Consider the following 23,141-nt stretch of genomic DNA (forward strand, 5'->3'; position numbering starts at 1 on the left):
CTGGGGGGGGTGGCCACTGTCCCCTGAGGAGCCTCGGGGGGGTGTGTGACGTGTGGGTGGAGCTGGGGGGGCCACAGTGGTGGGGGTGTCCCCAGAGCTGGGGGGGCCACGGTGGTGGGGGTGTCCCCAGAGCTGGGGGCTGTGGTTGAGTGGCCCCAGGGCACTGTCCCTGTCCCCCCCTCCCCCAGAGCACCGGTGACCCCCCCTCCCCGGGCTGTGGTGCTGCCTTTCCTGGGGACGCCGTGGGGACAGCCCCGGTGCTGGCGGGGTGACCCACGGGCCTGGGCCACCACCAGTGTCCCCGGCGGGTCCCCGCGGTGGCCCGGGGGACCCAGCGGCCCTTTGCTCGCCCGTTTCCACCTTGATCTTTTTTTTTTTTTTTTTTTTTTTAACCTTCCCCAACAAACACAAAAGAACCCCAGATTTGTATTATTTTTTTTTTTGTTCTGTTTTATTCTTTTTTTTTTCTTTTTCTTTTTTTTTTTTTTTGGAAACAGGCGCCGGTTTTGGGGGGGATTTCACTCCTTTTTGATGCCGCGAACGCTCCCAGGGAGGGCGCGGTTCCCCCCCGGCTTCTCTGAACCACAATGCAAGACAGCGGGGGGGGGGGGGGGGGTGTACAGAATAAAGGGCTTTTTTTTTTTTTTTTTTTTTTTTTTTCATCTCCTTTTTTAATAAGGTAAGAACTAGCTCTAGGGATGCGTGGCCTGGATTTCCATCAAGGAAAATAAAAAAAGCCCCAAAACTGGGGGGGGGGGGGGAAGGGGGAAGGGGGATGTTAAGTGTATAAGAGGCGTATTTACACAGTATTAACATGCTGACAAAAAAGATTACAATATTGAGTATCGTACAACATCGAGGGGGGGGGGAAAACGAGGAATCGGGGGGGGGAGGGAATAAAAAATAACAGGTGGGGGGACATTAAAAATTAATAAACAGAAGGTAAATAAAACACCCTGGCGAAAAAAACCCAAAATAAACGATGAGTTAAGGCTTAAAAAGTGTATAAAAAAATAACACAGTTAATATCCAAAACCGGAACCAAAGAGTACAGAATATAGATGAGTTTTTTGTCGCGGCTCTGCGGGGGGGGTGCAACCCCCCCAGCTCTATACAGGGTTTATGTACAGGCTCCCGGGGCCGGCAGGCACAAGGCAAAGCGATTTACACACCCCTCCCCGCCCCCCCCCCCCCGGCTCCCCGAGACGGATTTTGGGGATCCTGGGGACGGGGAGGGGGTCGGATCCAGCCCCGGAGGGACGCGGCTCTGCCCACCGGCTTCTCCCTCAAAAGGGACCCCGAAAAAAAAACAAAACAAAACAAAACAAAAAAAAAACCAACAAAACCAACCCCCCCACCACCCCCCCCCCCAAAGTTTTAAAAATCCCCCCCCGATGTCCCCAAGGAGGCGGTGGCCGCCGCGGTCCCCGGCCCGAGTCCCGTCTGCTCCTGCAGGAGAGTCCGTGGGGGGGGGGGGGGGGGGGGGGAGGCAGTGGGACCCCCCCCCCCCAGCTTCATTTTTCTCCATCCACGGTTCGTTTTGGGTCTTAAATTCTGTTTTTAGCAGCACCAACTTCTTGGCCAATAAATATATATATATATTTGTATCCAAAAAATGAGAGGGGGCAGAGACTTGAGGGGGGGGAAGGAGAAACCTCCCCCCCTCACCCCCATTCCGCCCCCCCCCCCGCCCCCAAAAAAACCGAAACCAAACCGCAGAGATTCAAAGTGCTCTGAAACCGTCTTTGGATGTCACCAGACCTGCGGGGACCCGGGGCAGGGCGGGGGGACACCCAGCCCCGGGCACGTCCCGCCGGGCTCCCGGCCAGGGCTGGGGTGCTGCGGGTGGGTTTGCTTCCTCCTCCATCCTCTTCCTCCTCTGTGCGGGGGGGGTGGCCCGTGTCTGTGTGTCTGTGTGTCTGTGTGGTGTCCCCCCCCCCAGCCCCGATGCCGAAGGCGTCCCCGTCCCCCCCCGGCTTAGATGAGGGAGATCCGTACGGGAATGCCGGGCGACTCCGTCCTCTGCGGCGAGTGCTGGCTGACGAGGTGCTCCACCACCGTGTGTTTGGACATGTGCTTCATCAGATAGGTCTCCTGCAACGGGGGGGGAGCAGAGGGTGAGCCATAGAGCTGGGGGGTGGTTTGGGGGTGGTTTTGGGGCGCAGGGGGTGGGGCCCCCCCCCCCCCCCTCCCCAGCTCACCGAGGTATAGGCGCGGCCGCACATGCTGCAGCAGTAAGCCTTGGCGTGCTTGATGGCGTGAGCCGAGAGGTGGATCTGGAGCGAGGCCGAGTCCGTGTACGCCCGGTAGCAGTTGGGGCACTTGTAGGGCTTGTCCTTGTTGTGCTGTCGCTGGTGAGACTGTGGAATGGCCACGGGGGGGGGGGGGGGGGGGGGGGGGGGGGGGGGGGGAAGGTGTGGGGGTGTTACAAACCGCCACCTCTGTGCCCTCCCCACCCCAGGAGGGGGGGGGGCCCAGGGCTCCTCTCCCCCCCTCCCGGGGCTCCCGCCCCCGTGGCACTGACCTGGAGGTTGGAGAGTTGCGTGAAGGCCTTTTCGCAGCCGGGGTGCGGGCACTTGTAGGGTCTGTCGCCGGTGTGGATTCTGGTGGGAATGCGCACGCGCGTCAGGTCACCGTCCCCGTGCGTGTCTGTGTGTGTGTGACACACACCCCCCCCCCCAGGGGAGCAGTGCTGCCCCCTGCTCCGCCGGGGGGGGGGTCACGGTGGGAACGGGGAGCGGGGGGTTGGGCATGGTGATGGTGGTGCCTCGAGTGATGGGGGGGGGGCGGGGCACAGAACCCAGCGGGGCACCGGGGGGAAGATGTGGGGCTGAGGGGGAAGGGATTTGGCAGGGCTGGGCAGGCATGGTGGGAGCAGTGAAGGTGTTGGGCAGGGCGAGTGTGGTGGGATGATGGAGGTGGTGGGGATGATGAAGGAATTGGGATGATGAAGGACATGGGGATGATGGAGGCAGTGGGGATGATGAAGGCAGTGGGGGTGATGAAGGACATGGGGATGATGAAGGACATGGGGATGATGGAGGCAGTGGGGATGATGGAGGCAGTGGGGATGATGGAGGCAGTGGGGATGATGAAGGACATGGGGATGATGGAGGCAGTGGGGATGATGGAGGCAGTGGGGATGATGAAGGACATGGGGATGATGAAGGACATGGGGATGATGGAGGCAGTGGGGATGACGAAGGCAGTGGGGATGATGAAGGCAGTAGGGATGATGAAGGACATGGGGATGATGGAGGCAGTGGGGATGATGAAGGACATGGGGATGATGAAGGACATAGGGATGATGGAGGCAGTGGGGATGATGGAGGCAGTGGGGATGATGAAGGACATGGGGATGATGAAGGACATGGGGATGATGAAGGACATAGGGATGATGAAGGCAGTGGGGATGATGGAGGCAGTGGGGATGGAGGCAGTGGGGACAATAAGCATGGTGGGGACAAATGAGTGTGGTGGGGATGAAGAAGGTGGTGGGGACAATGAGCACAGAGGAGATGCAGGAGTGTGGCGGGAGCAAAAATGGTGCTGGAAGTGACTGCACTACGGACTCAATGATCTCAGAAGTCTTTTCCAACCTAAATGATTCTCTGATGAGCGTGGTAGGGACAATGAAGGTGGTGGGGATGAGGAAGGTGGAGATGATGAGCATGGTGGGGACCGTGAAGGCAGTGGGGACACATTGGCATGGTGGGGATGATGAAGGTGATGGGGATGATGAGTTGGATGGGGACCATGAAAGTGGGGGGGATGATGAGCACGGTGGGGACCAGGAAGGTGGTGGAGATGATGAAGATGGGGATGATGCGCATGGGGGGGCCAATGCAGGCGGTGGGGACAGACTGGCGTGGTGGGGATGATGAAGGTGGTGAGGATGATGAGGGTGGAGGGGCTGATGAGTGGGATGGGGACCGTGAAAGTGGGGGGCGGGGACGATGAGCACGGTGGGGGCCGTGAAGGTGGTGGGGATGAGGAAGGTGGAGATGATGAGCACGGTGGGCGCAGTGAAGGTTGCGGTGAGGATGATGAAGGCGGAGGGGATGACGAGTGGGATGGGGACTATGAAGGCACTGGGGACGACGAGCATGGCAAGAGAGCTGCCGGGTGGGTGCCCCCCCACCCCCCTAAGGGACGATGGGGCTAAGGGCCCCCCCAGCCCCGCCGTGCCCACACCTGGTGTGCTGCTGGAGATGGGACAGCTGGCGGAAGGACTTCTCGCAGTAGGAGCAGTGGTAGGGTTTGACGCCCAGGTGGATGCGCAGGTGCTGGGCCAGGTAGGAGGCGTTGGCGAAGGATTTGGAGCAGTGGGGGCACTTGTGGGGCTTGGCCTCTGTGTGCGACTTGGAGTGGATCTGCATCTCCGACTTGGTGAAGAACGTCAAGGGGCAGACCTTACACCTGGAGAGGGGGGGGCGGAGAACCCCGCAGGGACCGGGCTGGGGCTGGGGGGGGCACCCCCACCATCACCCCGGCCCCCCCGAGCTGGGGGGGGTGGGTGCCTACCTGTACGTCTTCCCCTCTTTGGCGGTCTCCCCCGAGGCCAGGATGGGATAGGGCACCACCAGGACCGGCGGTCCCGAGGGATTTTCCGCTTTGATCTTCTTACGGCCCCGCTCCGCCTTGGGTGCCCCCAGCAAGCCGTGGCCCTGGATTGTCTTTATGGAGTCGAGGAGGGGGGGGCTGGTGATTCCTGAGATTAGGGTGGGCGAGGAGGCGATGAGGCGGCTCTGGCTGGTGGAGGTGGGAGTCGATGGGGTGGTGGTCCCCGTCCCCGTGCTGGATTCGGAGGTGCTGACCGCCGGCGCACGGGAAGCCAGCCCCAACCCTGGCGGGCAAAGGGGAGGGCCGCGTTAATTTTGAGAGGGTCCACCCTCCTCCCCTCTTCTCTCGCAGCAGGGTCTTAAACTAGGAAGGGGGGGGGGGGGGGGGGGGGGGGGGGGGGAACCCTCCCCCCAAAATGTCGGGAGCCCCCGTGACGGTACCTGTGACGGTGCTGGTGGCCGGTCGGGCGTGGAGGGCCACGTCGGGCTGGGGGACGGCTTGAGGGTGGAGACCCGGGACCTGCTGCAGTTTGGGGAGGGACATGATGGACTGGCTGCTTTCGGCGGGCGATGGGGGCACCAGGAGGGGCTGCTGGGAGGCCACGGAGGTGGGGGGCAAGTGCGGGGGTCGGATCTTCTCTGCCATCAACTGCTCCTTGATTTTGTTGATCAGGACCAGGTTGTCCAGCTGGTGGGGGGGGGGGGGGGGGGGGGAGAAGAAGACAGACAGGATGGTGAGGGGCGGAGGAGCCAGCACCCCCCAGCATCCCCCCCTGCATCTGTCTGTCCTCCCTCCCCCCTAAAATCCCTCTGTCCCCGTGGAGGGGGGGGGGGTCCTACCTGGCTGGGCATGGTGGGGGGGGGCGGCCAGAAGTAGGGGTTGTTGAAGCGAGGCTCCGCCATCCTGCAGGGAGAGAGCGGGGTGGTTAAGGGGTGGCACCAGCCACTGTACAGACACCCCCCCCCTCTCCCGCTCCCCCTCGGGGGCTTGAACCCCACCAACAACGACCCCCCCTTCTCAAAAAGCAACCCCTGGGCTCTACAAGGGGGCAGGGAGCAGGCAGGGAGCAAGCAGGGAGCAGGCAGGGCCAGGGAACCTCCCAAGCATCTTCCCAGCTGGAAATTCCTGCAGGGAATGCCAAGCATCTCAAAGACCCCGAAACGCCAGCAAGTGCATGAGGACGCGACGTGGCAAGGCGGGGGGGGGTGTGGGGTGTGTGGAAATTTGGGGGAAACCCCCCCAAATCTGCCAAGCCCCAGAGGTATCGGCGCTGCTCCTCCGGTATCTCCAGGAGGGATTACGACGGCAAACAAGGTGCTGCCGTGGGGGAGGGCGAGTACAACAGCGGCACAGCAAACCCAAAGCCAACCCCAGCTGAATCCCTGCCCCCCCCCCCCCAAAAAAAAAAAGCCACCCCCAATCCCAAGCAAAGCGACCCGCAATGTCCGCAGGCAGCTCGGAAAACCCAGCTGCAGCGGGGCCGGGAGATTTATAGAGATGCTTAAACACGCTGGGAAAATTAATTCTAAATCCATCTTCTGGTAATAGAAAACATCTGAAAGGGGGACAGAGAGAAATGGGCGTAACAGCCCGGCGTAAATGGGCATCCCGGCACCAGCAAACCTCATTACAGGGGTGTTTAAGGGTAACGTGTATAAGGGGCCCCGGTGGGACGTATAGGAGGTCCCCAAGGAGCTCTGTCTGTAATATAAACCAGGCCGTGGCTGGGATCCCGGGAGAAACTAGACCGGCACCTCCAGCAAAGTGTGTCCCCAAAATCCTTTGGGGTGGATGGGGGGGCGGGTGCCCAAGGCAGAGCCCTGGCAGCTGGGGAAACTGAGGCACGGCGAGCCGCGGGGACTGGGACGCCAGCACAGAACCCCCGGCAGCCTCCTCCGAAAGGCACCGGCGCCGCTGCTGCCCAGGAGCGGCCCTGCTCCCCCCAAAAACAAGCACCCTGGGGGTGGGATGGGGCGATGAGCCTTCCTCCTCCTCCTCCCCATCGCGCTCGTTTGCCGTCTCTTGGCTTAAATCGGACGCCGAGCGCTCTGGGGTCTTCACAGGGGTGTGGGCAGCAAAAGGAGGTCCTGATCCCGCCGGGGACTTCGCACCCGTGCGGCCACCCCAGGCTGCAGAAGACCCTCCAGGCTCATTTTTGCGGGGAAACTGAGGCAGGGAGGAGGGGACCCTCACGATACAGAGCGGCACGGCGCAGGACGAGGCGAGTTTCGGGGCCGAGGCGCTGGCAGCTGTAGGCAGCACCGAGGAGCGGGGGGCCATTCCACAGGGTGCACCCCCCCAAGGCCGCGCCACGGCCGGGAGACCACCCGGCCACCGAGCGCCCCGACAGGCTTTGGAAATTCCCCTCCCCTGCCCCAAACCGCTCCGAGTCACCCCCCGCCCCCCCCCCAGCTGCCCACGCCTCAAACTTTGGCTTTTCCGAGTGAAAACGGACCCGGATCCTCGTGACAGCCCCCCGGCATGATTCGTTTCCCCCCGCCGTTTTCTCTCCATCCACTGTATTTACTCCTCCCTCCGCCGCAAGGCCGAGCAGGGAGTCCCGCTCCGCGCCACGCCTGTGCACCCAGGCAGGGAAACTGCTGGGGCTGGTAAATGCGCTTTCCCATACGCACACACGCCCGCCACCAGCTATTTTATATACATTATATATGTACCCGCACGCCGCCCACATTGTGAGTTTACCCACTGGCTATGTGTGTATATATATATACATATATACCTATGTATGATCGCTCAGGATGATGAGCATGGGATGGGGGACTCCGGGCTGGATGACGGCACGCGGGGCCGGTGCACCGGGAGACGAGGCCGAAAGAGGAGGTGGCGGCAGGGAAAGCCCCTCGGGATGGAGACAGGCGGGGAAGCGGGCAGCGAGCAGGCAGAGGAGCGCAGGCAGGAGGGCTCCAGGCCCCCCCCAACCCCCCCCCCCATCTCGGCCGAGCACCCCGGCACGAACCCCACTGGCCCCGCTCGGCCGGCGGCAGCCCCGCGGCGTGGGAAAACAGGAAACCGGAGCTATGATTAGAAAAGGGTTTTTTGGAGCTGCTCCCCCGTCGCAGCAGGTGCCCTGCAACCTCTGTCCTTCCCGTCTGCCTGTCCATCTGTCCAGCTGTCCTTCTCCCTGTCCCGACTGCGCGCCGGGCTCTGCCGGAGCCATTGGTGGCACCAAGAAGGATCAAAACTACCGACGCAGCTCCCAAACCATCGCCGGGAAGCAGCACTAACCATCCCAGGACCCCTCGTGCAAAGCTGGAGGGGAGTTGGCCAAGACACGAAGCGCATTTTGGGGAGGAAACTGCAAATACTGTGTGCATACCCACCCCCCGCCTCCACCTGAGGAGGTCTTATTAAATTAATTATAAATGATTTGTAAAACCACCGCGCTCAGAGGTTGATGAACCTGCCCGGAATAAAGAGGAAAGAATGGTCGGCGTGCCAAAAAAATCCCTGTTCCTGTCCCGATTTAATGTTATAAATCATGCGGTATTTCATCGGGAGCGAGGGAGCGGCTTCCCCTCTCCCAGGTCTGGGATGGCTGGGGGAGGGAGCGGGAGGGGATATAAAGCAGATGGAAAAAAAAAAAAAAAAAAATATATATATAAAAACTCCCTTTTTCTCAGCTAACTATGAAAAATGGAAGCTGACATGCAGCAAAGAAAAAAAAAGAAGAAAATCCATTAAAATGGAAATTATGAAGGGTGGGGAATGCTGCAGCGTGTCTCCCTCCGGCTCTGCGGGACCCGGCTGTGTGGGGCATGGGGGGCAGCAGGGCCGCGTTAGGGCTCTCTGTGCCCCCCGGTTTTTGGCCAGGCAGGGGGAAACCCCCGCCTGGGTAACGGTTTTCCTGCAGCATGGGGTCCTCTGGTCCAAACTGCGGGGCGGGAGAGCCCCCAGAATCCTCCGTGGGCACCGGATTTGGCCAACTCTTGCTGAGGGGACGCCCGAGGTTGTCCCAGGGGACGTGGGTGGGTGCAAAAAGCATCGCGGCCACCTGAGCGGGCACGGCCGGAGGAGAGGGATGTCAGAAGAGCAAGCAGGAAGCTGCGCGGAGCCCCAGAGAAAAAAAAACGGGGGCTGAACCCCCGAGTTCCCGTGGAGTGGCGCGGTACCCGGCACTGCCGCCCAACCGAGCCAAGCCAGGAAGTGGCAGCATCTCGGGTGACCCTAAAAAGACACAAAAAATCATCACCCCTGCACCCACGGGGGAAGGAAGAGAGCGTGAGAAGCCGGCAAGCCGGGGCGAGGGGGGGATGCCGAGCGGGAGAGGGGTGCGGCGGCGGCAGCGAGGGGTCGGCGGTGACGAGATACGGTCGGACGCCGGTGTTTTGGTACTCACAGGCTGGCCTCAGAAGCCAGGTGGCCGCAGCTGCCTGGGGAGACGTGTCGATGAGGCTCCAGATTGATGGGAGGTAGATGATGGCACGGGTGGGCACGAGCTCACTAGAGCCTTCCAACTTCCTACCCAACTGCCGCTAAGTCAAGCTACAGTTCTCTAGGGAACGCCTCTACCTTGGCAGCCCTCTCTGTCTCGCCTTCGCTGAAATAAAAAGAAACAAGAGATTTCTTTTCACGGCACCGCCGAGAGAAAGGGGGCAGCTCCCGGGTACCGGCAGCCCTGAGGACGGCGAGAGATCACCGACCCAGTACAGCCGGCAAACGGGGGGGGGAGTGGGAGGCGAGGGGAGGGATTTGGGGTGACCGGAGCGGCGGTCGGAGTGCCTATACATGCCCTGGTCCCAGCCAGAAAGCCGAGCCCTCTGTGTCCCCAACCGCACTGTCCTGTCCCCGAGGGTCCCAGCGAGAGCATCGGGGGGGGGTGGGGGGGTGGGTGTGCGTCCCCACGCCAAGCGGCGAGCGCAGGAAAGCCGACGGCGGCCCGAGACGGCGCGGCGAGCGAGAGCCAAGCGAGGTGGGGGTCCCCTGCGTGTGCGTCCCCCCGCCAAACCCCAGCACGCCCTCGCTGTCCCGGACGGAGAGGGGACAGTGACGCTGGCGTGGCCGTGTCCCCACCGCCTCCCGCGGCCGGGCAAGGGCAGAACACAGCTCTGCCCCACGCCGTGCCTAAGTTTCCCCCCCAGAAAAACACAAGGCCACGTCCCCTTCTCCTCCGGCTTCCCCCAACATGCAAGCGGGGCTTGCCTGGAGCAGAGGGATTTTTCAAGGGAAAGCGAGTGCCCCTCCGCAAAAACCCCCGTCCCAGAGGCGCCCGGGGTGGGAAGTGGCATCCGGCACTATCCCACTTCCGTCCTTGGGGAACGCGCATCCCTTCCCACCCGGATTGTCCCCATCCGGGAAGGATTTACCCCAAAGCAGAGGTGGCAGAAGGCAGGCAAGGCCAGGGAAGCAGAAACGACGGGCGAGACCCGAAATCCCCATCGCTCGGGGAGGGGGGGGGGGGGGGGGCAGACCGCGCGCCAGAAGAATTCACCCAAGATGGAACCAATTAAACCCCACGTTTCCGCCCCCCGAAGGGCCGTTAACTGGTGTTTCTCCTTCGGATTTTCAGCAAAACCAACCCCAAATGAGCCCCAACGTAAACCCCCCCCCCCATCCTGGTGTGGGGGTCCCTGTGTGGGAAAGGGGGTGCGCGGGCGCAGGGATGAGGAGCCAAGCACCGGCATGAAGCAAAAGGGGAGGCAAAGCCACGCTGGGGACCACCGCGGGGTCCCCCCCCCCCGCCCCGGGGATAAAGGAGGGGGGGAAGCAGGGAGGCAACGCTCCCAAAAGATGGGGCCCGAGGCAGCGCAACCCCAAATCCTCCAGGGCCAAAACACCGGCCGGCCATCCCGTCCCTGATGGGACCTGCCAAAGGGGACATGGGGACAGCCCGCAGGGAAACCCGGCGCTTGTGGGGCGACGCCTGCGTCAAACGTGGGGGCCTGTGTCCCCCCCCAAAACACACTGTTGCCCAGTGCTGGGGGGGGGGGGGGCTACCTGCTCCCCCAGACCCTCAGATACACCCGCCTAAAAGAAACCAGCCAGGCACCCCGCAAGGCAAAGCCAGTGCCCGCCAACCAGCCAGCTCAGGGGGCAACGGGCCCCCCCCCCCCCAGCAGCAAGGCGGGGGTCTGAGGAGCACCCATGGGTGATGTCGCGCACCGGCGGGTGGGGAAACCGAGGCACGGGCGGCTTAGCAGGGGTTCGCCCCGAGGACATCGCGAGCGCGCACCGAATCCAACATGCACTTGTCGTGACATCACACCCGCCGACCGAAAAATCCACATCGTTTTTTTAAGGGGGGGAAAAAAAAAAAAATAGGGGGGGGGGGGGGGGGGGTTGAGGGAGTAGGAAAAAAAAAAAAAAATGTTATTTTACGCATATAAATACACGTATCTTAAAACGGAAATTTCAAGTGGTCACACTTACGCCGTGAGCGGGGTCCACTCAGCCGCTGGATCTGGTCCCCTCCCCACAGAGCGGGTGGGCAGGTAGCCCCCCCCCCCCCCAAATCCCCCAGGGAGGGCCAAAATCTGCCCCCACTTATATATAAATATATATACGCACATGATAATGCCTATATTATCATGTGCATATATATATTCATTTTATATGCATATCTATAATTACATTCATACACATCATTAAACACATATACATTATTTTACGATGTAAATATAGAGAGAGAGAGGGTTTTTTTTTTCCTCCGGTCCCCTCAATAAAGCCGGCATGCCCACCTCTGCGAGTACTGGCGTTGTTTCCCCTTATCCGCGTCCATCTCCAGCTCTAGCTGAGACCGGGTGCTGCACGCGGGGCGTTTTTCTACGGGGGGACAAGGAGGACAACTTCACACACCCCGAACCCACCGCCAGCCCCCGGCGCGCGAGATCCCAGAGCGGAGGAACAAAAGCGAAGCGGCTCCGACCTACCCGACCCGTGGGAACGTGGGGTTTTTCCTGAAAATAGAAAAAAAAAAAAAAAAAAAAAAAAAAAATACAGGGGGGAAAAAAAAAAAAGGCAATTTTTTTTTTTTTTTTTTTTTTTTCTTAAGCCCAGCTCACCCCCAAGCTGCCTGTGAAGCTGAGGGATGGGGAGCTGGCTGGAAAATCAGGGTTGAAATCCATCCCCTTGCCCCGGACCCTCCGCCTCTCAGCAAATTGCACGCCGGGAGGGACAGAAAACTTTTTTACCTCTCTGCTAAAATATCACTTTATAATCTCAAAGGCCTCAGGCTCAAAGCCACTATAGCACGCTCCATCCTCCCCGGATTAAAAAACCCGTCTGCTGTCCAAAGGACCGTGGGGCCAGGGGAAAAAAAAAAAAAAAAAACCCAAACAAGGAGCATCCTCCGACCTTGCAGGGTATTTGCTGGAGAAAAAGAAATAAAATCAGCAAAATCATCATTCCCGGGTTAAAACGCATCTTCGTCTGGCTTCGCTGTGGCCACGCCAGCTCTAAGCTCCCCCCCGGGCCCCCGACGTGGCCAGGAGATTATGGATGTATAAATAGTATATGGCTAAATATACGTCCAGGCAGACAGACAGACCTCTCTAAGCACCGCCACGGAAATTTGGGTCCCTTGCTAAGGCTGCCGCATTCCTGCCAAAGCGCGATGCAAAAATATTCCCCCGTTAGACCTTCCAGCCAGCGAGACCACTTTCTAGACAAAACCGGTTAATGCGGAAAGAGAGGAAAGGAAGAAAAAGGGAGGGGGGGGGGGGGGAAGGGAATAAAAATGATAATAATAATAATAACCGCCCCCCGCGCTTCTTCCGCCACCCCTGTGTAAGGAAAAAAGCCATGAATAAATAAAAAAAGCAAACATTCCCCCCCCCAACATGCAACATCCACAAAAATAGGTACGTTCAGCTGCAATTAACTTTTCCATTAGACCATCCAGAGGGAAAGAAAAAGAGAAAATCCTGCAAAATGGGTATTTTCCTGGATGTCCTCCCCCTCTTTTCCCCCTTCCCCCCCCCCTTTTCCTTCTTCTTCCTCTTCGGCGAAGGGGGGGAGTGGTGGTAAAATAAAATAATAATAATTTTTTAAAGAGGTGGAAAAAGGCGAAGTTTGGCGTTAAGTGAAGTTGAAATCCTCGACCTGGAGGGGGAGATGGGGGGGGGGGGGGGGGGGGGATTGGCCTTTTTTTTTTTTTTTTTTTTTTTTTTTTCAGACAAAAAGGCCGGGATGGGGATGGAAGGGGGGGTTTAGGGGGGGGTTGGCCCGGCCGGGAGCTTCCCCCCCCTTCATCCGCCGCCTCTCCACATTCTCAGACGGTTTTATTAAAATTCGCAGACAAAAGGAAAACAAAAATGGCAGCCCCGGCTTATTTTTAAAACGCTAGGACGGGGACGCCATATCTGCAGATCTGCGAGGAGGGGAAGGGGGGGGGGAGTGAGGAAAAAATGTAAAAAAAAATAGAATAAAAAATAATTTAAATTTAAAAACCCCAAAACGCAGCGCGCGGGAGGGGGGGGGGGGGTGGGCCGTCCCCCCCCCGCTCGTACCCGGGTTGGGGGGGGGGGGTTTAGGGGGGGGTTTGAGCTGTTTTGGAGGGATGGATGTGGGGGGGGAAGGGGGGGGGGGGAGAAGGAAGGGAAGAGGGGAAAAAAAAAAAAAAAAAGGTGGGGGGGGGAGGGAAAAAAAAAAAAAAAAAAGACACTTCCTATACCAACAGCCATGCTGCCCCCGCCGCGTCCCGCCGGCTCCGCCGCACGGAGGAAGATGGGCGCCCCGCGCCGCCCCCCCCGCGCCCGCCCCCGCCCCCGCCCGCCCAGCCCCGGGACGCGGCGGGACCGGCGCGGCGCCGCCTTCGCCCCCCTCGGGAGGCAGCGGGGGATGCGGGGCGCCGGGCCTCGGGATCCCCCAAATCTCCTCGGGACCGCCAGTTCCGCTCAGCTCCCCCCCCCCCCCCCAACTCTCTCAGACCCGCCAGGTCCCCTCAGCTCCCCGGTTCCTTTCAGCCCCCCCGGGTGCCTTCAGCCTCCCCAAATCTCCTCCGGACCGCCAGTTCCTCTCAGCCTCCCCCAAATCTCCTCAGCCCTCAGGTCCCTCAGCCTCCCCGGTTCCCTTCAGCCCCCCAATTCCTCTCAGCACTACTCAAATCTCCTCAGCCCCCCCAGTCCCTTCAGCCCCCCTGGATGCATTCAGCCCCCGCAAATCTCCTCAGCCCTCAGGTCCCTCAGCCCCCGGTTCCCTTCAGCCCCTAATTCCTCTCAGTCCCCCTCAAATCCCCTAAGTACCCCCCAAATCTCAGCCACCCAGTTCCCCTCAGCCCTCTGGATGCCTTCAGCCCCCCCAAATCTCCTCAGTACCTCCCAAATCTCCTCAGCTCTCCAGGTCCCCTCAGCCTCCCCGGTTCCCTTCAGACCCTGCAAATCCCTCAGCCCCCCCCAAATCTCCTCAGTACCCTCCAAACTCTTCACCCCCAGACCCCTCAGCCTTCCCAGTTCCCTTCAGCCCCCCAAATTCCTCAGCCCCCCCCGCCCCAACCTCCTCAGCCCCCTGGTTCCCCTCAGTCCCCCCAAAGCTCTTCAGCACCTCAGTTCTCTTCATCCCCCCCCCCCAGTTTTCCTCCCTCCCAGATCTCCTCAGCCCCCCAGTTCCCCTCAGCCCCCCGGATGCCTTCAGCCCCCCCCAATCTCAGTCACGATGTCCCCTCAGCCCCTCTCTCTGCCTCTGCAGCCCCACAGCCCCCCTCAGCGTCACCCCCCGCCTTTGCCCCCACCCAGCCCCTTTGTGGGTCTCCGCAGCCCCTCAGGGACTCTGCCCACCCCACAGTTCTCCTGGTACTCCTTCAGCCCCCTGAGGGTCCCCCTCCATTTCCCTGGGGACTCCCAAAACCTCTCAGGGTCTGCCCCCCATCTTGGGGTCTCCCCATCCCCTCTGTGGGTCTCTGCAGTCTCCCAGGGTCTCCCCAACCCCCCCCTGCTTTGGCAGCCCTCGGGCCTCCCCATTTACTTTCTCTCCCCACGTCCCTTTTGAGGAGCATCCTTTTTTTAAAAAAAAAAAAAAAAAAAAATTGTTTCTCTATGTTTCCATCATTTTATCCGCATGTCCCCATCTCAGCCTCTCACCCCAAGTCAGCAGATGCAGGCCACAGGAGAAGGAAAAGGGGGGCAAAGCCCACCCAGTTCCCCTCCTTCTTCCGCAAGGTCCAGGAGATGATGGTGCTTCTGAGTTTCCGATTTTAAAATAATAATTAAATAAAAAGCAAAACTGGGATTTTTTCACACTTCCCCAAAATGGTCCATCACAGAGGGTGATGGAGAAGAGAGGGATGCCCTGAACAGGCGGACCCACAATTAGCAAACCCAAGTGATGCCTGTGAGAGAGAGATGGGGTGAGAGGAAGGACCAGAGATGGGATGGGATGGGCTGGGGTGGGATGAGCTTCCAAAAGGTCTCCAGCGAGGTGTGGGCTTCTGTCTGCAACTGCCCTGCGTGAGTGGAGAGGCATAGAGACCCCGTGGAAGGTCCTGGCCAAGGTGATGGTGCTGGGGCATAGGTGCTGTCACCCCCCCATGACCTCTCTGGTCTCGCTGTGTCCCCTACCCAGGTCCCCACCACTTCTTTAGCACCGCCACCAGCCAGCTGGCCTGGGATCCCCCCCATCGCCCAACATTTCCCCATCTTGGAAGGTCCCCAGATCCATTAATTATCCATGACTCAACAGAGAACCCGAGCCAGCAGCTCAGAAACTCCCCTTTTATCTGATTACAGATGTTGACACTTCACAGTTGCCGCTCAGCACTGGTGTCATCCCAAAACGGGACACCAGGAGAGACTGGAACATCTTGGAGCTTCCCTGATGTCCCTTAAGCCACCAGTGTCCGTCCCTTATGCCACCAAGTTCCCCCCTCACTGGGTTTATTTTCATGGGTGCTTTCACTTCTGCCGCAGTGCTGGGGCTTTCAGCTGCTGGGATTTTTTTTTTTTGCTGTAATTATGAAACTGGTGGTTTTAAACCTCTGCATCATTTAAGGTGATTCCTGACTTTTAGGGGTGTTGGTCAGCCCCAAATTTGTGGTGAGTGGACATGGTGTGGGTCATCGCTGAGCTTGGGGGGTCCGTCGAGGGTTGGTGAACTTCTGGGACCATCCTTGTTGAGACTGGCTGAGATAAGCAACACTCGGGACTTTTTTTTCCAACCCTACGATGGATGGATTTAATCTTGGGTGTGGGAAAGGGGCCCCTTTCCTGGGGAGGTGGTTGGTATGCAGGGATAAAAAAAAATAATAAAAAAAAAGTTTAAAAAAATAAAACTGTGCCTGTCTCCATCCTGGGTTGCAAATGGAGGAAATAAACGCTCAGCTTCCGAAAAAATATGGTTACAAGGCTGGTTTTGCCCCCGGGATAGATCCGACCGCGATTAAGGGGAGAGGAAGGCAGGAGCGGAGGTAAATCACCGCCATAAATCACCACCACAGGGGTTTCGGCAAAGCAGTGGGGCTGCTACACCTGCGTGCTCCCCCTGGAACAGCAGCTCCTTCTCCTTTTGACATCACCATGAAGCCGGATCCGTCCGGCACAGTGCCAGTGCTTTGTAAAACCCCTCCGACTGACTTGGTGGAGAAAGGGAGTTGTTTATGGACAGCAACCTAGGATGGCCCAGGGGGAAAATATGGTCCCCAAGGGGCGACGTGGGGCTCCGGCCAGCTTTTTTGGCGTCCCCAAAGTCTTTGTCCCCAACTGTGGGACACTGGGAAGGAAATCCTTTGGGGAATGCTTCTCTAAAACTCCTCCATCCTGCCTGCTCCCTTGTTTCCTTTGCAAGAAAGCCCTTGTTTTCCACAAAAATCTGGTGAAAGCACCCACCACCTGCCCCAGAGGAGGTTCCCTCACGAGTGACCATGCCGGGCATCAACAGTGTTGGTTCCCGATGCTGCTTGGGCCAGGGGGGCAAAAATCCTCATTCCCAGCTTCTTGGGCTTAGCAAACCCATGAAGTGGGTTTTTCACCCCAGATTCACGGCAGTTGGGAGGGCTGGGTGCTGAGGTCCTCACCGATGCTGGTGTGAAGCCGGTGGAGGCTTGGGGTGTTTTAGGGGGGGGAATTGAGGGTGCATGAATTTCCCTCCTGCGTGTAAATGGGAGGGCCATTTGGTTCTAATTAAGTAATGAGTTAATTAGGATTAATTAGTTAATGTTTGCAAAGCACTTAGGAGATGAAAAGCGCCAGCGTGGGGTGGCTTTGTGTGTCCTCTGCTCTCCATGGAGGGGTGAAGCGGCTTTGGCTAAAACCCCTCCCACGACACACTTGGAGGGGACTCCTTAAACCGAGCCTAGCCAGGCCGGGCTTAAAACCCAGCAAGACAATGGGCTCCAGTAACAGGAGGTCTCGAACGGCGAGGGAAGCTCCCGGCGCTCTGCCTTGGCTCCAGTGAGGGGGAAAAACTGTGCCGGGATGGAGGCACACATGCCGAGAGCCAAGCAGGCACGTCCCGGCGTGCCATCCCGCCGGCAGCGCCGTTTCATCCGGCGATGGGAGGGGGGGAAAATTCCAGCACCGCGGCTCAGGGGCCTCCCTTCCCGCCAGCATCCCGCGGGCAGAGCCGGCACACGCGGCACACGTGGGAAGGAGCCGGGTTTTCCCTGCCCGGCGGGCGCATCCACGCTTTGCCGAATCGCCCAGACCCTTGCCCCATCCTGGCATGCTCTGGCAGGCCAGAGCCGGGAAGGGGCTGTGTGCCCCCCCCAAAAATGGTAATCAAAGCACGGCAGAGCCCCCCCTGGCTCACACTGGGGTTACCAAGAGGCAATGGAGCCAATTGACTAATTAAACGGGATTAATTTCCCTGTTTGCCCAAACACAGCCGTCCTGCGGTTTCCCTTCATTGCCTAACGAGCCGCCAGGATGAGCGTCGGCAATCCCTGCTGACCGCCACGTCGTCCGGCGGGACGATGCTCTCCGGCACCCAATTTTCCTGGGTATTTTGGCCACACGGTTGGGATATAAATTAAAAAAATAACCTGTCAAGGACCAGATGGGACCCCCAGCCCTGAATCTGAGCACGGTTGAATTTGGGGTGAAAAAAGGGTGGTTTTTCTATTTTTCTCCAGCAGAGCTGGCCCCATCCCCGCTCGCTGGCACGGCTCTTTGATGATATAATTTCAGCCATTCCTCGGTCCCCAGTGGGTCCCAGAGGGAAGACAAGACCTGAATTCCTAATGCAGAAAAATAAGCAGAAAAAAACCCAAACCCATGTGGGGTTTTTATATATATTTTTCTTTTGGTTTTTGGCTTTTCCCAAGCTTTTCGGGCCTTTCAGGAAGAGGAACAAAGCGGGTGGTTATTCCCCAAAAGGAGGGGAAGGGACTTGGGGGGATGTGCTGAGGGGGGGGGGGATGGAGGAAAGGGGGGTGCCAGCAGCCAGAGCGGGGCGATTCGGCAGCGAAAGCCAAGGAGTTTGTTCCCTTTGGCTCCCGGCCAGGCGTTCACGCCGCCTCCGAAATATGCGGCTGAACCCCCCCTGGGGAATTGCGTGTATGTGTGTGTGTGTCCCCCCTCCTCCACGTTCCGGGCCCCAGGCCCTCTTGTCCCCTGCCTGCTGTCCCCCTCCTGCCCCGGGGTTTTGGGGGACCCCTCCTCTGCCTTGCTTGGTCCTTGGTGGGGAGCAAACAGGTCCCCAGGGTCCCCGGGGGTCTTTTTTTTTTTTGGGGGGGGTGGGGAAGCCTCACCATGGGGCAGCTGGCGTTGCTGTGGGACAGCCTGGACTGGCAAAGCCCACTGGTGCCCATAGGTCCCGCAGGTCAACGTGGCCAAGCATCATGGTGACCCAGGAGGGGACAGCAGAAGCCCGTCACCCACAACTCCTCTCAGTGTGAAATTTTTGGGCAAACGGTGTTTTTTCAGCAATACCTGTGCCAGTGTCACCTGTTGGTGTCCCTTGTTCCCCCCAGGTCCCCTGTTGGGATGGGGCAGCGTTGGTGGGCACAGAAAGCTGGAGGTGGACAGATGGATGGACAGAGGGATGGACTGATGGGTGGAGGGACAAAGGAGTGGTTGGAGGGATGGACGGACAGAGGGACAGAAGGATGGAAGGGGGGGGATGGAAGGATGTGGACAGAGGGACAGAAAGACAGATGGGCAAGTGGATGGATGCAGGGCTTAAGGGACGGACGGGGAGATGGCGGGACAGTGGACTGAGGGCGGACAGATGGACAGACAGAAGGACATAAGAATGGACAGAGGGCTGTCTGTGTGAACGGCTGGTGGCTGGCTGGCTGGACAGACGGACGGCTGGAGGGGACGGGACACGGGTGGAGGTGCCGAGCGTCGGCTTGGAGACCTCGGCGGAGGCCGCCCCGCCGTCGCGGCCCCTTTAAGAGCCCCCCCTTCAAACGCCGCCGCTGCCCCTTTAAGGGGGGCCCCCCCCCCCCCACAGGCGGGCGGTGGTACGCGCCGGTGGGCCGCGCCGCGCGGGGGACAATGGGGCGGGGGCGGCACCACTGTGGCAGCGGGGGAGGAGGAGGAGGAGGAGGAGGGGGGGGGGGGGCAGGAAGTCCCGCGCGGTCCCGCCCCCTCCTCCTCGTTCACCCCCCCGCCCGTCACGGCGGGGCGCGCTGTGAGACGGCGGCGAGATCGCTCCTCCCCTCCCCTCCCCGGGCATCGGCACCGGGAACCGGGAACCAACCGGGCACCGGGCAGCGGCACCGGCTGGGTGAGGGCAGCGGGCGCCGGCGGCTGGGGGAGGCCTCGAACCAGAGACTCGGCAGGAGCCGGACCCGAACGGGGGTTTTGCCGGGGCGCGGTCTCGAACCCGGGTCCCTCTGCAGCCCGGCTGCCGGTCCCCCCCTAACTCAGCCTCGCCCCCCGCGCCCCCATCGCAGCCGCTCCCCCGGGTGCCCCCGCTGCAGCCTCGCCCCCCGGGGCTCCCTCAGACCGTCTTTACCCCCGGTCCCCGCTATTACAGCCCGCGCCGGGTCCCCCAGATCAGATTCACCCCTCGTCCATCCCCCCCCATTGCAATCCCCATTACATCCCCTTCTGGGGTCCCCCAAATCACCTTCGCCCCCAATCCCCCCCCCTTCATTGCAACCCCCCCCAGCCCTCCCCCCCCATTGCATCCTGACCCCCAATTGCCCCCATTCCACCCGCCCCTGGACCCCCCCTTTACCATCTGCGCCCCCCAGCCCCGAGCCATGGCTTGCAGCCTGAAGGATGAGCTGCTCTGCTCCATCTGCCTGAGCATCTACCAGGACCCGGTGAGCTTCGGCTGCGAGCACTACTTCTGCCGCCGGTGCATCACCGAGCACTGGGTGCGCCAGGAGCCTCAGGGCACCCGCGACTGCCCCGAGTGCCGCCGAACCTTCACCGAACCCACCCTGGCCCCCAGCCTCAAGCTGGCCAACATCGTGGAGCGGTACAGCGCCTTCCCCTTGGATGCCATCCTGGGTGCCCAACGCAGCCCCTTCCCCTGCAAGGACCACGAGAAGGTCAAGCTCTTCTGCCTCACCGACCGCGCTGTCGTCTGCTTCTTCTGCGATGAGCCCGCTGTGCATGAGCAGCACCAGGTCACCAACGTGGACGACGCCTTCGAGGAGCTGCAGGTGGGTCCATCCATCCCTCCCTCGCCCTGGAGCGTCGTTCCTTCAGCATCCCCTGCCCCTGAGCGGCTCCTTTTGGCCGCTTTGTCCATCTGTCCCCTCTTGCCTCGGTGTTGGCTCCTGTCTGTCCGTCTCTCCACCATTTGGCTTCCTCCCATCTGTCTGTCCATCCATCAATCTGCACGCAGTCCTGCGGCTGCCCCCATGGGATCCCCCATTCTCTATCCACATTGCGGGTCCTTGGGGACCCCCAAACCGCCCGGCCATGGATCCGCTGAGCTGTCCCCCAAGTAGGACACCCCCCCCCCCCCAAGCCATTACACACCTCCCAGCTCTGCCCAGGACGGGACCCCTGTGCCAGCAGGGACCAACCATGCCCCTGCCACCCCCTGCACCCCCTTTCTCATGACCCCTGTACCCCGTGAGCTGGCTTTTAGCAGGAAAGCTGCCGGCTGGGATCCCTTTCTTCCTCCATATCCCCTATTGTATGTTTTGGTTTTTTTTTTTTTTTTTCAGCGGGAGCTGAAGGAGCAGCTCCAGGGGCTGCAGGAGAGTGAGCGCGGGTCACACCGAAGCCCTGCACCTCCTCAAACGGCAGCTGGCTGAGACCAAGGTACGAGTGGGGACGTGGCTGTGCCCCCCGATAGCACCCCAGCCCCGAGCCTCACTGACCTGACTTTGGGACCTCCAAAGACCCCAAACCCCACAGTTTCATGAATCTTCCCAGTACCCCAAAACCCACCAGCAGGTTGACAAAGCCGACAGGCTGCTCATCCCTCTTTTATTTTGTTGCTTTTCTTTATCTTGTTTATTATTTTTTTGTTTATATTTACCTCCTTCTCCTTGCTTAAGGGTTCAGCTTTCAGCGAGGTTCAATTTTCTCTCCATCCCCACCAGTGACAGGGGTTTTCTAGTTTTTCTATAAGGATATGGGGTCAAATGTCCATCATTGGATGCTTGGAGCATCCAGAAATGTTTGGGTTAATGGGGCTGCAGGGTTTATATTGGGAATTATGGGTTCATGGAGGGTCAGAGCAGGTTTGGGGGGTCCTGACACCCACCTGCACCCCAAAAGTCCTCAGCCAAGAGCCTGCGGGTAACTATCGGGGAGGCTTTTGAGCGGTTGCACCGGCTGCTGCGGGAGCGGCAGAAGGCGATGCTGGAGGAGCTGGAGGCGGACACGGCGCGGACGCTGACCGACATCGAGCAGAAGATCCAACGCTACAGCCAGCAGCTCCGCAAGGTGCAAGAGGGCAGCCAGATCCTCCAGGAGCGCTTGGCCGAAGCCGACAAACACGTCTTTTTAGCCGGCGTCGCGTCCCTTTCCGAGAGGTAGGTGACACCAGGGTGGCACTGGGATCCCCCACATTATCCCCTCCTTCATCATCTCTCCTTCGCAGGCTGAAGGGGAAAATCCATGAGACCAACCTGACCTACGAGGACTTTCCCACCTCCAAATACATGGGGCCACTGCAGTACACCATCTGGAAATCCCTTTTCCAAGATATCCATCCTGGTGAGAGGCGCAGGGATGGGCTGGGTGAGGGGTCGGGGGAGTTCCTGGTGAGGGGCAGGGACATCACCGGCAAGGGATGGGGATGCACTGGTGACCTCCGCACCACGGTGGTTTGCAAACTGTTGGGGCAGAGCTGCTGGGGCCGGGGCCTGTGTTGACGCTTGTCCCTGCCTTGTCCCTGTGCGTGTCCCTCCCCAGTGCCGGCAGCCCTGACGCTGGACCCCGGCACGGCTCACCACCGCCTCATCCTCTCTGATGACTGCACCATCGTGGCGTACGGCAACCTACACCCCCAACCGCTGCAGGACTCCCCCAAACGCTTCGACGTGGAGGTCTCGGTCTTGGGTTCGGAGGCGTTCGGCGGCGGGGTCCACTACTGGGAGGTGGTGGTCTCCGAGAAGACCCAGTGGATGATCGGTTTGGCCCACGAAGCCGTCACCCGCAAGGGCAGCATCCAAATTCAACCCAGCCGAGGGTTTTATTGCATCGTCATGCACGACGGTAACCAGTACAGCGCCTGCACCGAGCCCTGGACCCGGCTCAATGTCAAGAGCAAGCTGGAGAAGGTGGGGGTCTTCCTGGACTACGACAAGGGGCTTCTCATCTTCTACAATGCTGACGACATGTCCTGGCTCTACACCTTTCGGGAGAGGTTTCCCGGCAAGCTCTGCTCTTATTTTAGCCCCGGGCAGAGTCACGCCAACGGCAAGAACGTGCAACCCCTCCGCATCAACACCGTTCGCATCTAACGGGGGCAGGGTGTTTGACGTGTGTGTGTGCGTGTCCCCCCCCCCCCCTTCCCCGCCACGGGTGTTTTCCCACTGTTCGGTGGAGGTTTGGGCTGATCCTGTCCCAGGAGCTGCCCCAGCGCTGGGCAGGATCTGGCCTTTTCCCCCCCCCGCCCTCCCCGTCCTCTCCCAGGAGGGTCCTGGCGCAGGGGGTTTGGGGTGTGGGGGGGGTCCGGGCTGCTGCAATAAATGGATTTGGAGAGAAGGGGCTGGGTGGTGGAGAGCCCCGGGGCAGGGGGGTGAGGCGGGGGCGGCTGTACGGCCCGTGGCGCCGGGCGGTGCCACGCTATAGGTACCACACCGTGCCGTATGTACGTACGGCACCGCGCCGTGCCATCCCCTACACACCGGGCTGTGCTGTACGTGAGGCGCGGTGCTGTGCCACGCTATAGGTACCGCGCTGTGCCATATGGCGCCATACGGTGCCACAGTGTGCTGTGCTGTGCCATATGTCCTGCCATGCTGTCACAGCCCTGGGGGTGGCGGGGAGGGGATGGTCTCTACATGTAGGAGCGGTTCTTGTGTAGGGGCTGCTGCCCACAGGGAGGGGCTGGGCTGTGGAAGGTATATGTATATAGGGGGGACATGACATACGGAGGAGGGCTGTGCTATAGGGCCCTGCGTGTGTCAGGCTGTATAGGGGCTGCGCTATATAGAGGGTATGATGTATAGGGGGTGATTGATATATATATATATATGGGGGTGGGCTGTCCAGGAATAGGGCTATAGGGGAGCTGTGGTGTATGAGGGCAGGGGTATAGAGGAGGTG

At 60.0% G+C, this 23,141-nt stretch overlaps 2 protein-coding genes across 12 annotated transcripts; one reads left to right on the top strand and one right to left on the bottom strand.

Annotated features, from left to right (window-relative positions):
* Window positions 1–1,128: 1,128 nt before the first annotated feature.
* ZNF362 (zinc finger protein 362) lies at window positions 1,129–13,258 on the bottom strand. 11 transcript variants are annotated; one of them, XM_042794566.1, is made up of 10 exons: window positions 13,193–13,217; window positions 11,451–11,477; window positions 11,259–11,343; window positions 5,403–5,466; window positions 5,004–5,250; window positions 4,525–4,846; window positions 4,195–4,419; window positions 2,525–2,603; window positions 2,202–2,360; window positions 1,129–2,094 (listed from the first exon to the last, which is right to left on the bottom strand). In XM_042794566.1, the coding sequence occupies exons 1-10, from the start codon at window positions 13,200–13,202 to the stop codon at window positions 1,978–1,980; spliced, it is 1,335 nt and encodes a 444-aa protein (XP_042650500.1). In that variant the 5' UTR covers window positions 13,203–13,217; the 3' UTR covers window positions 1,129–1,977. The 11 variants fall into 11 exon arrangements, with proteins under 11 accessions (XP_042650500.1, XP_042650508.1, XP_042650504.1 ...); XM_042794574.1 differs by lacking the exon at window positions 11,451–11,477 and adding an exon at window positions 8,921–9,121 and having other exon boundaries at window positions 13,193–13,215; XM_042794570.1 differs by lacking the exon at window positions 13,193–13,217 and adding an exon at window positions 12,068–12,334.
* A 5,757-nt stretch (window positions 13,259–19,015) lies between these two features.
* LOC116963629 (E3 ubiquitin-protein ligase TRIM62) lies at window positions 19,016–22,577 on the top strand. Its single transcript, XM_042795134.1, is given in 7 exon segments — window positions 19,016–19,182; window positions 19,655–20,071; window positions 20,585–20,629; window positions 20,631–20,681; window positions 21,144–21,400; window positions 21,469–21,584; window positions 21,783–22,577. Coding segments are annotated over 6 exon segments (1,428 nt in total). The 5' UTR covers window positions 19,016–19,182; window positions 19,655–19,663; the 3' UTR covers window positions 22,334–22,577.
* The last annotated feature ends 564 nt before the right edge of the window (window positions 22,578–23,141 follow it).

Source organism: Tyto alba, unplaced genomic scaffold (genome assembly GCF_018691265.1).
Source record: "Tyto alba isolate M040663 unplaced genomic scaffold, T.alba_DEE_v4.0 Super-Scaffold_20000042, whole genome shotgun sequence".
Taxonomy (NCBI): Eukaryota; Metazoa; Chordata; class Aves; order Strigiformes; family Tytonidae; genus Tyto; species Tyto alba.

Bases quoted from the DNA above. Each gene is read 5' to 3' on its own strand.
- ZNF362 (XM_042794566.1), bottom strand. The intron at 11,344-11,450 runs GTAGGTCGGAGC...GTCCCCCCGTAG, and splicing joins CCCACGTTCCCACGGGTCGG to AAAAACGCCCCGCGTGCAGC. The intron at 2,095-2,201 runs GTGAGCTGGGGA...CCCCCGTTGCAG, and splicing joins GCGGCCGCGCCTATACCTCG to GAGACCTATCTGATGAAGCA.